The sequence below is a fragment of the Hyperoodon ampullatus genome, assembly GCF_949752795.1.
Source record: "Hyperoodon ampullatus genome assembly, chromosome: 7".
Taxonomy (NCBI): Eukaryota; Metazoa; Chordata; class Mammalia; order Artiodactyla; family Ziphiidae; genus Hyperoodon; species Hyperoodon ampullatus.
In genome coordinates, this window is record NC_136920.1 from 86040661 (window position 1) to 86056534 (window position 15874).

General features: G+C 45.5%; 1 protein-coding gene across 11 annotated transcripts in view; it reads left to right on the forward strand.

Moving 5' to 3' along the window:
* The window catches only part of PRDM10 (PR/SET domain 10), a gene marked incomplete at both ends in the record, with an annotated part of 54971 nt that overhangs the window by 14550 nt on the left and 24547 nt on the right, over positions 1-15874 (forward strand). For 7 of the 11 annotated variants that reach the window (XM_079708940.1, XM_079708943.1, XM_079708947.1 and 4 more), the window contains 6 exons: positions 2499-2715; positions 4477-4718; positions 6431-6634; positions 11060-11132; positions 13189-13306; positions 15621-15750. In XM_079708940.1, coding sequence (XP_079565066.1) covers positions 2499-2715; positions 4477-4718; positions 6431-6634; positions 11060-11132; positions 13189-13306; positions 15621-15750 — 984 coding nt within the window. Of the gene's footprint in view, positions 1-2498; positions 2716-4476; positions 4719-6430; positions 6635-11059; positions 11133-13188; positions 13307-15620; positions 15751-15874 lie in introns of those variants that run through there. The other 4 variants (XM_079708945.1, XM_079708946.1, XM_079708948.1 and 1 more) reach the window with 3 other exon arrangements.

A 15874-nucleotide genomic window follows, 5' to 3' on the forward strand; every position in this document is an offset into this window, starting at 1 on the left:
TTTGTTCAGTGTGTGATAACATTCATCACTAAGGCTGGCATAAGCTTTGAGTGGCTTAGGGTAAACGGTGATATTGAAGCTGTGCTCTGAGACAGCAAGTGGGAGCCGATCAGATCAGGGTGCAGAGGGGGTGGCAGATGCAGTGCTGTTGCCAGAAGTCCCTGTTCTTTTGCTTGTTGACTCCTCATGTCAGTGGGCATTTTATTGTTGTTATTGAAGTTGAAGCAGAAGCATCTCCCAGAATCTTGTTCTCCTGTCTACACTCCTGAAAGGCCCTGAGCTACCGATGGAATGTCATGCAAGGGTCTGGCTCCTGGGTTAAGTGAATGCACGTTAAAACACGCGTGTGCTATCTGAGGTAACTGATTTTATCTGCTTGCTTCAGCCTGAGGGTTTCCCATGTTGGGCAGTGACCTTTAACTGCCTTGGCAGGTCAGATTCTGTAATATTGTTTCTTTACAGAGTTTGAGAGGTTCTTAGATGCACAACTGAGAAAGGATGTTTCTCTGAAGAGCTGCAGAATGTCATTTCCCAAAGGGCCAAATGTATTTCCACAGATTAATCTTCACTGGATACCTGCTATGTGACCAGCAGCCTTTTAAGGTTGTGAAGGAAATACATGCTGTCACCTTGGTCCTTAAAGAACTTACGATAATAATAATAATCTATTATTATTAATATTAGGCACTTACGAAATGCCAGACACTCTACTACTGGCCTCATATACACATTGCTCCACTTAATCCTCACAACAACCTATGAGGTATTATTACCATGCCCATTTTACAGATAAAGAAACACAGGTTTAGAGAAGTGTGTTAACCTGCCAGCATCTTAATCCAAATCTGTCTGACTCCAAAGCCTGTGGTCTGCTTGCGTGAGGTACAAGTTAGAGAGGCAAGCTGGGCTACCAGGAAAATGCACACGAATTGGCAATGGAGACAAAGCTACGAGGAACAGCTAAGGTGTGACATGTCAGAACCAAGATTCTGAAAGATCTTGGCAGACTGAAAGAACAGAAAAGACAATAAAATGAAATATACTAGAGATACATGGCCATTTAAGTAAAAATCAGCTATGTAAGTCCTGAGCAGGAGAAAAAGGGTTCAGTAGCGCTCTTTGAGCGGACAAGAGGACCCAGTGACCTGCCAGTTCCAAATGGGGCAGCACTAGGATGTGGCGGTCTCCAGCAAACACTGGTGCAAGCTGATGGTGATCCGCTGAGGGGTGAATGGACACAGCAGGACTGTGAGCAATGGGTCAGTGCATTAGGGGCTTTGGTCTTGAAGTACTGGAGGAACGGTCTTCATGTGGCACAGAGGGGGCACTTACTTGGTGCAACTCGAGAGGGAAGTTGGGGAGGTCTTGACTCCACGGGAACATCCCTGAGCTGTTCCAGAGTCATCCGGGCTGCCTGCTGGGCGCCGTGAGGAAACGTGAAGCCCAGGCTGGACGGTGTTGCTGGGTGGGATTCTGTGACTCCAGGGGCTGCAGAAGGTCAGAGCAGAGAGCGGACGCTGTTCTCAGAGAAAGCGGACGACGAGGACGGGGTTTAGACGGTTGCCGAGGGAAGAGCATTCTAGGCGAGGAAAGACAAAGGAAAAAAAGGGAGTAGGCACTCAAAACACGCGTCTTACTTGTTGAACAGGGGGAGGGCGTGGCTTGAGTATGAGTAATGGTGCTAACGGGGCAGGAGAAATGCGCTTGCATCAGAGGGATCTGAGTGGTACATATCCCGAGCCCGCTTATTTAGGAGGTGAGAACTTTTAAGGTACCATTATTTTCTTCTGGTGTATTTGGTCAAGTTGCATTAATCGAATCCATGACCCAAACCGTGTCTTACTTGCAAGAGACTAATTTCAGTGTGATGAACAAAATAGGCATCTCTTTCCTTGTTACTTACAAACCTCGGCCTCTCTGAAGTGTGTGAAAGGAGACCTGGTACCCACTGAATTTTACCAATTGCGTCTTGCACCACGTGTTCCATTTTAAAGCCACGTGGTTGAAGGTGGGTCAGATCTTTACCTGCATTATGGTGTGGCCACCTGCAAAAGCAGGAGGGTCCCCACCCCAAACCAAACTGAGGCTGATGATACCACACATGCTCCAGGAGGGTTTGGAAGGGTTTGTTACCTTCATATTTGAAGTCTCCGGGGAGACAGGGCAGGCCCCTCATGCAGGTTTGGAGAGGCTGAGAGAGCAAGGAAGTGGGACTTGAGGTGAAGGCTGGGATCAGCACGAGAGTCCCCAGCACATGGGCAGGGGCTTGTGGGATCTGAAACTCCCGCTGGCACTGGTGGAGCCCAGATGTTGGGCAGAAACAGCAAAAAGGAAAACAGATTCCTTATTACAGCCCGTAGATGGAAATAAGAGTCATTTCTGCAGGGCCTTGAAGGGAGCTGGCGAGAAGAGTATTGCGCCAAAACCTCGTATTCTGCGTGTGTGTCCCAGCTAACCCCAAACAGGCTGTACTAACCTTACGATTAAATGTCGTCCAGGCCTCGTTGCCGGTGCACAGCCAGGTGCTACCTTCAATTGAGGGTGTGGATGGCTCGGACCCTTTGGCGACCCTGCAGAACCCCATGGCCAGACTGGAGGCCAAGGAGGAGGAGGACTCGGAGGAGGACTCGGAGGAGGAGGAGGAGGACGGTGAAGACACAGACCTGGACGACTGGGAGCCTGACCCCCCTCGGCCCTTCGACCCGCACGACCTGTGTACGTAGAGCCGCCTCTCGGGAGCGTGTGTGGCGCAGGGCGGGCTGGCCCCTGCTGGGGCTCCTGGCGCAGACGCTGCTCCCGGTCTAGGTGTCCCCCTCACTCCGTCCTCAGGCAGCCTGTGAAGGAGGCCTTGGCTGTCCCTAGAGTTCTGATTATACCGATGAGCGGACTGAAGCCCAGGGGAAGCTGGGCAGCCTGCTCAGTGCCATAGGGGGCCGGGGCTGGGTCAGGAGCGAGCCTCAGTCTCTGATCCCAGAACTCCAGCTGCCAGACCGTGATGTTGTCCAGTCCTGGCATATCTGGCCATTTCCGATTCCACAAGTTCCCTTCCTGCTTCACCTCTCTTCATACCAACCTGAAAAAATGCCTGTTATAAAAAGACGCCTGTTATGAAAAGACACCCCAGGCACCAGAGAGCTGCATTTTTCTAATCGACTAATGCTCCCCACAGTCTTGTAAGGTCGGCAGCTTTCCCAAGGTCGTGCTCAGTTGTTCAAGAGTCAGGGTTCAAACTTGGGTGTCTGCTGGCTGCAGGTGCCCAGGACGACTGCCTGTCCGTCCTGCCTGCTTAGGGGGCGGGTCCTGCTTCCACCCACCAAGCCATTGCCGCTGCCCATCAACTTCGTGCCTAGATGGCAAAGTCCTTATCTCCTCTTGTGAGTTACGAGACCCTGCAGAGCTTTGAGGTCTCGCCGTATTTCCCCTGGACCTTCCGTGTAGTGGTGGTAGGCCTGTTTGCATGGGGCCCGTGTTCATCTCCACGCCCAATAAGGGCTTCCTCATTTTGCTTTTCTTTGAATTCATAAGTTTTCAAGGCAACTCCTTAGTCAAATACACACAAGGTCACTTTATCTTATAAATATTAATATAAGATAGCTCTCCATCATTGGAGAACTGTGGAAATTGAAAATACCCATTTTCTAAGTCAGGTCATCACACAGCCAGAGTTGGGTAAACTATAATTGGTTAATTAGATTTGTTTAGGGTCATGGTTATGCTCTCCGTGTGGCCCAGTCACTTTTTTCTGTTTTGTGGCTGTACCTATCTCATTCTGTCGGTGAGCGGACAGATGGGTGACACTGGGAAGGGGGGTGAACGTGGATGCTTAGTGCCAACCGGTCACTCGCAGAATGAGCTGAAATACATGTCAGGGCTGGGCTAATTGTATCATCCAGGTGAATGAAAGATGGGATGCTAAATTCATTCATGTCAGCATTACCTTCACACAGTACACATGGAAATCTCAAACTCAACGGCGCTTTTTCTGTTGATTTAGACATGCCCAGACAATAAGGCTTCTATAACTCCCTTTGAGGAAACTGATTAAACAGTATTGTCGGGTTTTTAAAAAACAGCTTTATTGTGCTATAATTTACATACTATAAGATTCACCTAATTTACATAGTATAAAATTCTCATCAGATTTTGCAACATTTAGCCTAATAAGCTTTTCTTTTCTCTTTTCAGACATGTTATAATTGATTTGTAAGTTTAATGCCACTATTTGAATGAATATCCAATAGAGGAATACATCACAGCCTGCAAATTATTTCTGGCAGGCCGCAAGCTAATTCTGCCTGATTTTAGAAGAAAAGTACAGGATTTTAGTGGCCTCTGAGGAGTAATGTATTACAATGGAACGGGTATTGCAGTTGTAGGAGTTCATTGAGTTTGGGCTTGGAAATTTAGATTTGGGGATTTTTCAGGTTGGAACTTTTTCCCTGAGACTGTCACATTGAGGATTTCTCTCTCGTGTAGGGTGTGAGGAGTGTAATAACGCACACTCTTCCGTGTGCCCGAAGCATGGCCCCCTGCATCCAATCCCCAACCGACCGGTGCTGACTCGGGCGCGGGCCAGCCTGCCCCTGGTGCTGTACATCGACAGGTTCCTGGGCGGTGTGTTCTCCAAAAGGCGGATCCCCAAGCGCACCCAGTTCGGCCCTGTGGAGGGGCCACTGGTCAGGGAGTCGGAGCTGAAGGACTGTTACATCCACCTCAAGGTAATTTATGCTTCAACATAGTCCAGTCTCGTTCTGATGATTTTTAAGGGGCACGCGTTTTCCCACCAAGCCTCTTAATGCAGTCTCATAGCAGTTCGCTAGTATTTTTCTTTCTATGCTTGACTTGTTTCAAATGGAGACGTTTTTCTCTCTCACCAATGACACAGAGGGTACAGTTTCAGTCCCCGAAGTCTCATTGTGAATAATTCTGAGAGGTGTAGTTCTCAGGGGCTGGATTAGTCTGGGAGGGCTGCCAGAATCAAACACGACAGACCGGGGGAGCTTAAAGAACCGATGTTTGTTCTCTCACAGTCCTGGAGGCTGGAAGTCCAAGGCCAAGGTGCAGGCAAGGCTGGCGCCCTGTGAGGCTGCTCTCCTTGGCTTGCAGGTGGCTGCCCTGCGGCTGCTTTTGCACAGTGCTGTCCCTGTCTGCAAGATGCCTCTGGAGCTTCTCTGCATGTCCTGATCTCCCCTTCCCATGAGGACACCAGTCAGATGGGATTGGGACCCACTCTTTCAAAGCCCTGTCTCCGAATGCAGTTACATTCTGGGCTACTGGGGGGCTAGGGCTTCAACATACGAATTTTGGGGGGACAGAATTCATCCCATAAAAGGGACTCAACAGCTTTTTTTTCAAATTAACTTTGACTGGAACACAGAATTACGTCGACTCATGTTATCTGTTAATTCCCCTAATGTTTTTAGGAAAACCTCTTTTCAGTTTTTTTTTTTTAATTAATTAATCAATTTATTTATTTATTTTTGGCTGCATTGGGTCTTCGTTTCTGTGCGAGGGCTTTCTCTAGTTGTGGCGAGTGGGGGCCACTCTTCATCGCGGTGCGCGGGCTTCTCATTGCGGTGGCTTCTCTTGTTGCGGAGCACAAGCTCCAGATGCGCAGGCTCAGTAGTTGTGGCGCACGGGCCTAGTTGCTCCGCGACATGTGGGATCTTCCCAGACCAGGGCTCGAACCCGTGTCCCCTGCACTGGCAGGCAGATTCTCAACCACTGCGCCACCAGGGAAGCCCCTCTTTTCAGTTTTTGAAACAGGTCTATCCTGTTGAATCTTTTGTTGAAGAATAGTTCACGGTGTGTTACGGTATATTTACACTGATGTCTCTTCCTCCCTTTTGATGCTTTTGCTTCTATCCAACCCCTCTGCTGTCTTCTTCTTGGAGAGCCACTCTGTAGAACCAAGAAAGGCAGTGGGGAGGGAGAATTTTGGTGGTGTGTTTTTGAGAAATCAGCAGCTGCCATGGGGAGATTTTCTTGGTGAGTGCTCAAGGTGTCCTAGAAAGAATATAACTTCGTAAAGAGACATACCTATCACCAGGCTACACATTATAAATGAAATGCTGTTGAACCCCCAAAGGAAGTAACTTGTAACAAACTGGAGAGTATTTTGCTTGCATTTTCTGGCTTATTAGTAGCATTTTTGGATGTGTTAGTTAATGATGAAATATCAACCAAAGCTGTCCACTCAGGGTGCTAACTTTTAGATTTTGCTAAGTAATCCTCCTGTAGGTGAGTCTTCAGAAAGTATCTTTTTCCTTTCATTCGGCAAGACACAATTCCAGTATCTTTCTAGATACAAAGGGGAGGATCAGCATATCTGGTTAATTTCAGGAACAATATCTTGTATATCATTACATGAATATCTATCATATTAGAGGTTTTGTGTATGTGTGTCTTTTTACTTTCACTCTGGTTGCAGGTTTCTCTTGATAAAGGTGACCGAAAAGACAGGGATTTGCATGAAGACCTGTGGTTTGAGTTGTCTGACGAGACCCTTTGTAACTGGATGATGTTCGTGCGCCCGGCCCAGAATCACCTGGAGCAGAACCTGGTGGCTTACCAGTATGGCCACCACGTGTACTACACAACAATCAAGAACGTGGAGCCCAAGCAAGAGCTTAAGGTACAGTGCTGGGTCAGTGGTGCCTTTGCTAGGAATTGCAACTGCTTCATGGTTTTCCTACTTTTTCTTTCCCTTTGCAGAGGGATTCTTTAAAAAATGGTCCTTTTCTTGTAATTCACTTACTTACTGAGCACTTGCTGTGTACTGTACACTTCTAATAATCCCACAAATAAAACAGAATGAAAAGTATATGACTTTTGAGATCTATCAAAGGCATTCATGAAGGTATTAGGCCCAGGGGTGAGGAAGTAGTTGCTTTGGGGGCACAGGCAGGTCTGTGGGATTAAAGATGGGCTTACTTCACATCATTTACACATTCTAAGGAAGAGTTAGTTGGGAAACAGGAGATCTTGTAAAATGGGATTCAGATGTATGGGCAAGATTTCTTTATCTGAAGACTCATTTTACCCAAAGAATTCTATGCACTGACTTCTGATTTTAGGAATATATTTTTGGGGGATAACGCTCTGTAGGAATTTGTCTAAATATTAACTCTTGATGATTAATGAAAATTCCGCTATGATTCTAAGGGAAAGTCCCCTCCACGCCCACCCCCCCTCCCGTTTTTAAAGCTATGTTAGGAACATGGTAAAAAGAGGGGGTCAAAATATTAAAGTTATAAATGAAAAATATGTTAGAAATGATTGCTTTGGTACATGAACACTGAATAGCACTGTGCCTCAGTGTGGTAAAGTGAGAAATAGATACTTCTTTGGGGGGAACAAAGACCTAGACTTTGTTTAAAAGCTGTACAAACCCTGCATCTTTGAAACCGTCAAGTAGATAGTCCATAACCTCCAAAGAAAATGTGTAGAAGGAGATTCACATCTCACACCTGTATTCCAATAAATTCTTGATACTGAATGAATACTTTTTAACTGTGGAGGGGAGATTATTTTCTCTTTTAATTCAGTAGAAGGCAGACAGATACAATTAAATAAGAATATAATAGTTCAATATAACGAACAACAAAAACAACAGATAAAAAGAAAGCAACAGAATGGGGGAAATATTTGTAATACATGTTAAAAGGTTTGAGCATACAAACTGAGAGAAGGTTGTGTTCCTCTAACCTCACTACATCCAGATGGACAATAAATAAGTATAGGGAATAGACTTTATTTGGGGGAGGACTCAAATAGTAAAGAAATGTTAAAAATTTTTTTTAAAGGTTGATAATTTAAAAACCCTTAAAGCAACTATGAGTTAATATTTTTGTTAATTTAAACTAGCAAAAATAAACAGATATAATACAAGGAGTGTGAGGGTTTAAAAAATAGGGAATTGTTTCAGAATTGCAATATTTTATAGAATATTTCTGACAGTAGGCAGCAAAAATGTTCTTGGCTGAGTAAACCCAATCCTTGAAAATAAGTCTGAGGAAATAATTGTAAACAAAGATAGAGCTAGATACATTAGAATTTTGTAATTTTTTTACTGACTCAGACATTAAGATGCACCATTATTTTACACACCATTAAGAAAAAAATACACTGCCAGCTGAGCTATGTTACAGTGCTTTTTTTTTTTTTTTTTTTTTTTTTTTTGCGGTACACGGGCCTCTCACTGCCGCGGTCTCTCCCCGTTGCGGAGCACAGGCTCTGGATGCGCAGGCTCAGCGGCCATGGCTCATGGGCCCAGCCGCTCGGCGGCATGTGGGATCTTCCCAGACCGGGGCATGAACCCGCAGGGGACTCTCAACCACTGTGCCACCAGGGAAGCCCCTCAGTGCTTATTTTAATCAACAGAAATAGTTATTTTATATTTATTGCAGGAGCTATTTTGGACTTATTTAGACATAATTTTGAAATCACATCACACTTATGCATATTTAAAAAGGTGCACTATAAGCAAAATAAATTGGTTAAGGTATAAACTGCTTTCTGTGCAGTCTGCCTTTTTTTTTCTTTAACTGGATCATTGTTTTACTTTATCATGGATGTTTGTGCTTTTGTATATCTGTCATCTTCTGTGCCATCAAGGTGTTGATGATGATGCAGTGTTTTTAGAATAACTGCTCCGCTGTCACCTCTGGGATATTTTTCCAAGCCACTGATAGCTTTTCTATAAGTTTTGATGCTGTGCTTTCCCGTTGACTGAACCCATATGTGTCTTTTTCCTCAATTGAAACACATGTCCTTGGAAGTTGAGAGTTTTTTGATCAAGTCAGTGGGAAGTTTCTGATCACTCAATGTTTGATACCTTAATGAGAGTTCCTCCGGTATGATCACACCAGCCTTGCATTGCTTTGAAATTTCTTTCATTTATTCTGAGGGAGATGGCAATTTTTTTTGGCCTTCATTTGCATTGCTTGGCAAGTGTAGCACCTCACGGAGTGCCAGTGGGACACATAACTGGAATGAGGTGAGAATAGAAAGATCTCGGCCAGGTTTGTGCAGGAGCAAATGCAGGTGGTCACGGCTACATCAGGGCAGTGACCACAGAATGCCATGGACTGGGAGGCACACTCTGATTTCTGAATCAGAGAATATGAGAAACATACCTTTTGGAATCGATGAACAAGGTAGAATTTATAACAGCAGAATGATAAACTACCTAAAAGTCCAACCACAGGGTCATGGTCAAGTAAAGTATAGAATACAGACTCTGTAGAATATTATTCCACAGTTGAAAATGAAGTTTCTCAGTGTGATTATTTCCATATGGTTAAACTAATGTTCCACAACAATTGTATATGATGAATTCATTTAGTGACCAACACATGGAGCTTGTACTATGTTCCAGACATTAGGAGAAGACAGACTGGTGCCCTGTGTTCAAGGAACTTGTCCTCTAGAGGGGAGGTGGGCAGAAAGTGTAAATAAGCAAATAATATCAAATAGTGGGAAGTGCTGTGAAGGACACAGAAGGTGTGAAAGGAGCAGATAACAGGAAATGCCCCAGTTTAGGTGTGACGGTAGAGGGTGGGCCTTGCTGAGGAGGTGACAGTGAAGAACCCAACATTCCTGGTGGTGGAACAGCAAGGGCAAGAGCTCTACATGTTGGAGGAACTGAAGGTGGGTAAAGGAGAGTGGTGGGAGCCCTTTTCAGACCAGCGTCAAGCACTCGAGGTTTACTGAGAACCAAGCAGCTGTTGCAGGCCATTAAGCACGGGAGTGAGTGATGAAATCAGACTGTGTTTCCAGAAGACCGCGCTGGCTCCTGTGTGGGGACTGGAACGCAGGGAGCAAGAGTGGAAAAGCAGAGGCTCGTTAGAAAACCAGGCAAGAGCTCATCTTGGTGTGCGTCTAGACGGAGGACGTCTGAGCCACCGAGAGTTCTTACTGAGGCATTACAGAAGAAAACAGAAATATGGTGGTCCAGGGGCTAAGCCTCCACGCTCCCAATGCAGGGGGCCCGGGTTTGATCCCTGGTCAGGGAACTAGATCCCACATGCCACAACTAAGAGTTCACATGCCACAACCAAAGATCCCGCCTGCCGCAACTAAGACCCAGTGCAGCCAAATAAATAAATATATTTTAAAAAGGGTTAGCTTTTAGATTTCAAGTCTGAGCAACTGTGTGGAAGGTGGGGTGTTTATTGAGATGGGAAAGGTAGGCAGGGGTGGGGGGCGAGGAGGGGAGCATCTGGAAGTCAGCTCCGGACAAGCGCCATCAGGCAGGTAGTAGAATGTAGGTAGAGGGCAGGAGGGGAGGGTCTGGGGTAGAGGCAGTGACCTGGGAGTCATTAGCACAGAGTTGGCTGCAATGGATGCGATCACCTCAGGAAGAAATAAGAAGGCCCTGGACTTGGACTACGCTTCGAGGAACAGCACTGTTCAGGGGTGTGGGAGGGGAAGGACAGCCAGACAGGGAGACTGAGCAGAAGCAGCCCGCGGGGTAGGACGGAGGAAGAGGCTCAGGAAGGTGGGGTAGCTCTGATGACCCAGCAGTGTCGGGGTGGAGCCACCATGATCACAGCTGTGGAGAAACCTGTGTTTAAATACAGATAAAAGAATTGGAAGAGTCTCTGCTTCATGCACATCAAGAGACTATTGATGTTATCTCTCGTGAAGTTGTTCTAATAACAAAACCAGTTTTTTATCTTTTTTTTTTTACATCTTATTGATTGATGTTTTTGGCCTCACCGCGCGGCACGTGGGATCTCAGTGCCCCGACCAGGGATCGAACCCGTGTCCCCTGCAGTGGAGGCACGGAGTCCTAACCACTGTACCGCCAGGGAAGTCCCACAGTTTTTTACAAAGGAAAAAGAAAACACACAGTGTGTCTTGGCAGACGAACTTCCTGACTGACCATCTGCGCTAACAGGGTCACCTCACAGTTCGGCTTCTTTTGTTTGTTTGTTTGTTTTCCGTGGGCTGTAGAAAATCCTGAATTGTTTCCTGCGAGCAGGAGGAGGAATCGAAGCACGTGAAGTACATCTGGTGATGCCTTAGTCCTTGATGATGTACTTGGCTCTTGCAGGTGTGGTATGCTGCTTCCTATGCCGAGTTTGTGAACCGGAAGATTCATGACATTTCCGAGGAAGAAAGGAAAGGTGCTTGGACTTTTTCATTTTTTTTGTATTTCATATATTGATTCTAAATTGTATATATTACTTACATCTTTATGCAATGTCTAATTTTTCTACCTCTCTGTATTTAAGATATTCTAATAGGTTCTTTAGAGCTGCACATCCCTGTCTAATTCTAGGGTCAAATGACAATGACATATTTACATTTCTTTCATGGGTGCTGGAAAATTGTATTTAATATAATGAAAACCTCCAAATACTAAATTAGGACCTAGATCAGAGGATGATCGCTATCGAGATGTAATTATCTCTGAACACGGCAAGGTAGGCATTGACTTTGTTTTCAAAGTAAATGTCACTGAAGTACAACCTACATACAGAAAAGTGCGCAAATCCTAAGTAATGGCCCAATGAATTTTCACAACGTGAGGACACCTGGGCAACCTGCACCCAGATCAAGACGCAGAGCGTGGCCATGGCCCCAGGACTCCCCTGAGCCTTGTAATTCCTCCTCACTCCCAAGTGTAACTAATCTCCCGACTTCAACACCACAGATATGATGATGTGCTTGTTACCGAACTTTTTATAAATGGAATTATGTGATATGTACACTTCTGGTGTCTGGGAATCTTTTGTTTGTGAGATTCCTCCACACTGTTGTGTGTTATTGTAATTTGTTTATTCTCATTGCCTTTTGGGTTTCCATTGTGTGAATGTACCGCAATTCACGGATCTATTTCTACCATAGAAATGTGGGCTGCACAATGCAATCCTGGCCCTGACTAGCTGGAGTAGGTCACATTCTGCAGGTCAAGGGCAGAGTCCTCCACAAGGCCCTCCCGACTTCAGACAGCAGCCTCAAGCCCTGGGGGTCCCAGGCCCCCTGCACTTCTGACCAGCTAGCTACAATTTAGGGAGTTCCTGCTAAACCCTTTATGTCTGATAATTCCCTAGCACGATTCATGGGACTCAGAAAAGTGCTATACTTACGAGTACCATTGTATTATAAAGCATGCACGCGGGGACCAGCCAAATGAAGAGACACTCAGGGCAAAGTTTGGGAGGATCCCAAATGTGAAGCTCCCATGTCCTTAGGCCGTGTCACGACCCTGGAGCACTGATGTATGATTACCAGCCTAGAAGGCTCACCTGGGCTTCTGTGTCCAGAGTTTTTCTCAAGGCATCATCACATAGGTGTGAGTGATTGGCTCCTTGGCCTGTGATTGAACTTGCTCTCCAGCCCCTGCTCCCCTCCCTGGCTGGTACCACCTGGCTCAAAGCCCCAACCCTGTAATCAGACGGTTGGTCTTCCTGACACAGCCAGCCCCATCCTGAGCCATCTCATTAGCATAAACTCAGGTATGGCCACAGATCACCAGGAATAACAAAGACGTGCTTCTTACTTGGAGATTCCAAAGATTTAGAGGCTATTTCCCAGGGACCAGGGACAAATGCCAGCAAAATTCTTTATTATACAGCAGGGTCGTTTCCAGTTTCTGGCTAATATGAGGGTGCCACTGTGCACATTCTTGCATGTCTTTTAGTGAACATATGTGCATATTTCTGTTGTGTGCACATCTAGGAGTGGATTGCTGGGTCATAGGGTATACACATAATCAGCTTTAATGGGTACTTCTGAACATTTTGCCAACGTGATTACATTGGGCATTGATTTTCAAGTTATTTGTGATACAATATGCCATCTGATTATGAAACTTGGATCTGAATCACTGGGTTATCTGCATACAGATTTCCATTGTAGCACTCCTTGTCTTTCCAGTGTGGTAAGGTCGTGTGTGTGTGTGTGTGTGTGTGTGTGTGTGTATGTATTGCGGGGTGGGAGAGGGTAGCACAAGGGTGTTTGTTCCTTTGATGTCTTATGCAAATATATCAGAAAACAAGATCCTAAAAATTATTCTCTGTCAAACTTTAGCCTTTGGTTTTATAACAGAACAGCAGACATTGCGTATTTATGAACACTGGGCTACGCTGAGATGGGAATGGTGTGGGTACTGGGCATCTGAGCTTTATTGGTGCCTGTTGATCACCAGCCTCCGTGGTTTCTCTCCCACGACTGCAGTTCTTCGAGAGCAAGAGAAGAACTGGCCCTGCTACGAATGTAACCGCCGATTTATAAGCTCAGAGCAGCTGCAACAGCATCTCAATTCGCATGATGAGAAACTGGATGTGTTTAGCAGGTATAATAATAAGGGGGGAAGATTTCAAAAACTTAGTTTTTAAAGTTCCAGGGTCATTTCTATATCATCTGTGAATTTATGAGTCTGTGTGTGTGTGCGTGCGCACACGCATGCTTGTGTGTAGACAGGTAACCAGGTAGGCTGCTGAAGGACATTTCTTATCCGTCATTTCCTTTTTTCCCCTGGTCCTCATTACTACTTGTGTCTTTTCCAGCATAACCAATACCCAGCAATAGGACATCTTTTCACCTTAGTAAAATCTCCCATAACTAGGGGTTCTGAAATAGGAATTCTTCTGATTTTCAAACTCTTCTCAGTAGTAGGATTCCTTCATCAGACTAAGTCCTATGTTTAATTCCCACTATATAAAAAAGGTAGGTGAAGGAGAATTCCACAGGATGGCGTAAGCAGCAGCTGAATCACATAGGCCTGATGGGTAGTGGCAGGAAATTTGAATTTAATTCTATGTGTGATAAGAAGTCTTTAGAGTCTGCTGATCAAGGGATATTGTGATGTCAGTTACATTTCTAAACATCACTGTGGATAAAAATAAAAACATCACCTTAGCTTGTATTGCAGTAAGAGTGAAGACAGGGAGTCTAGTTAGAAGCTATTTCAACAGTTCAGATGAAAAATGAGAGTGGTTCCGGGCAGAGTAGTCCCAGTGGGACAGATGTAAGGTTGCCAGCTATTATGGGATTTGAAAAGAGAAGAGGTGGTGTGAAATGGCATTTAGGGAAGTGGGAGAGTAAATATTCCAGGGAAGTCCGGTGTGATTGCCTGCAAGGTGAGTGAGGGCTCATGTGAGTCACGGCTGTGTCGTCCCCACACGTCTTTCACTGCGAGGGTGCCGGTGCAGAGCCGGCAGGAAGTCAGTTTCACCAAGCGCATGCAACGCAGCAAGAGTGATGAAGCAGCAGTGGGGAGGGAAGAGCATGTACAAGGGAGTGACTCCAGTGAAGGACCTTGGAGCTTACGAGTGGAAGAACGGAGAGAAAACATGAAGAGGACGCAGGACTGCAGACAGGGGAACAGGACTGGACTGGAGCTGGTGGTGAGGCGGAAGGATCCTTGAGTCCAGGTGCCTGAGGGCGTGAGCTGGGAAGTTAGGATATGGTGTAGGAGCGGGCGAGGCATGGTATCAGGACAGTGGGGATTCCGCACCTCCCAAGGACGACAAGGCTGAAGGTGTGACCACGGGAGCAAACATCTGGGGTGCATGGAGGACACGGCAGGAGTTCCGTCGCTCCCTCCTGTGTATCCCGAAAACCCCGACCATGGCTCTGTTATAGCACTTTTTATATTCTATTGTGAGGCTTGGCTTATATGCCTGCTGCCTCTACTGGACATCTGAGGGTAAAAACTGTTGCATATAACTTACCGTCTTTAGTGTCAAGCTCCATGCATGACACATTGTAGATAAAAATGTCTGTTAGCCAGCTGTTAAAAGAAATTTGAGACAATTAGGCAGATTTGAACTTTGGCTAGATTTAATAAATGTTGAGCAACTATCACTTATTTGTTAGGTGCGATAAAGTTGTGGAGATATGTGTATTATATATACATATATATGTCCTTATGTTTTAGAGGTACATATTGAAATATTTACAGATGAAATGATGTCTGGGATTTATTTCAAAATAGCCTAATGGGTATGTGTGTGGGAGAAGTGGTGAGGCTATAGATGGGATAAAACTGGCCATGAGTTGATAAGTATTGAAATGAGGTAGCAGTTACACTGGCCTCCTTGTATTCTCCACATTTGCCGAGGTCCAGAATTTCCCATAATAAAGAATCTTTTAATGTGGTGTTTACTGGATGTGCTATGGAACCGGTGAATTAGAAATTTGTTCTGACCTTCCAGAAGATTATAGTAAAACAAGGGCATTCCTTTGACTCTATAGCCACAGTCCACGGAAGGAACATGAGGTGAGCAAGGGGAAGACTGGAATCTTGTATCCAGGACACACGCTAGGCGTGTTCTGTCCTGTCTGCGTTGTTCACAGAATCGCAGAGATGTGTGCGAGCTTCCAGAATTTTTGGTAGCAAAATGGTGTCAGTGCTTTGACTTTTTAAAGCTCCTTTTATTCTGAATAATTTAAGACATCTCTTTGAGCTATATAGATGGCAAAGATGAGAAATTTGGAAAGCGTGTATGAGCAAAGTGATTGTTTCCATTAGAAAAAAAGAATCAGGAAAAGAAATAAAGTGAGAGGAAATCTAGATTTGGGGTGAATCCGGATCATTCAGGGAAATATTTGTTGTGCAGTATTGTGTAACCATGACTGTCTATAACCCCATGTCTTGTCCCCAGAACAAGAGGCAGAGCAAGGGGGCGAGGCAAGAGGCGGTTTGGCCCAGGTCGACGGCCGGGACGCCCTCCCAAATTTATCCGCTTGGAAATAACCAGTGAAAATGGGGAAAAGTGTGATGATGGGACACAGGTACGGGGGATGGGAAAGCAAGAGCTCTTCTTGGATGCTTGATTAGAGCACTTATGAGAAGCATTACTGGACTCAAATACAAACGCCTCTCAGAGGGCGATAGGCCTGCCTGTCAGTGCTGTGC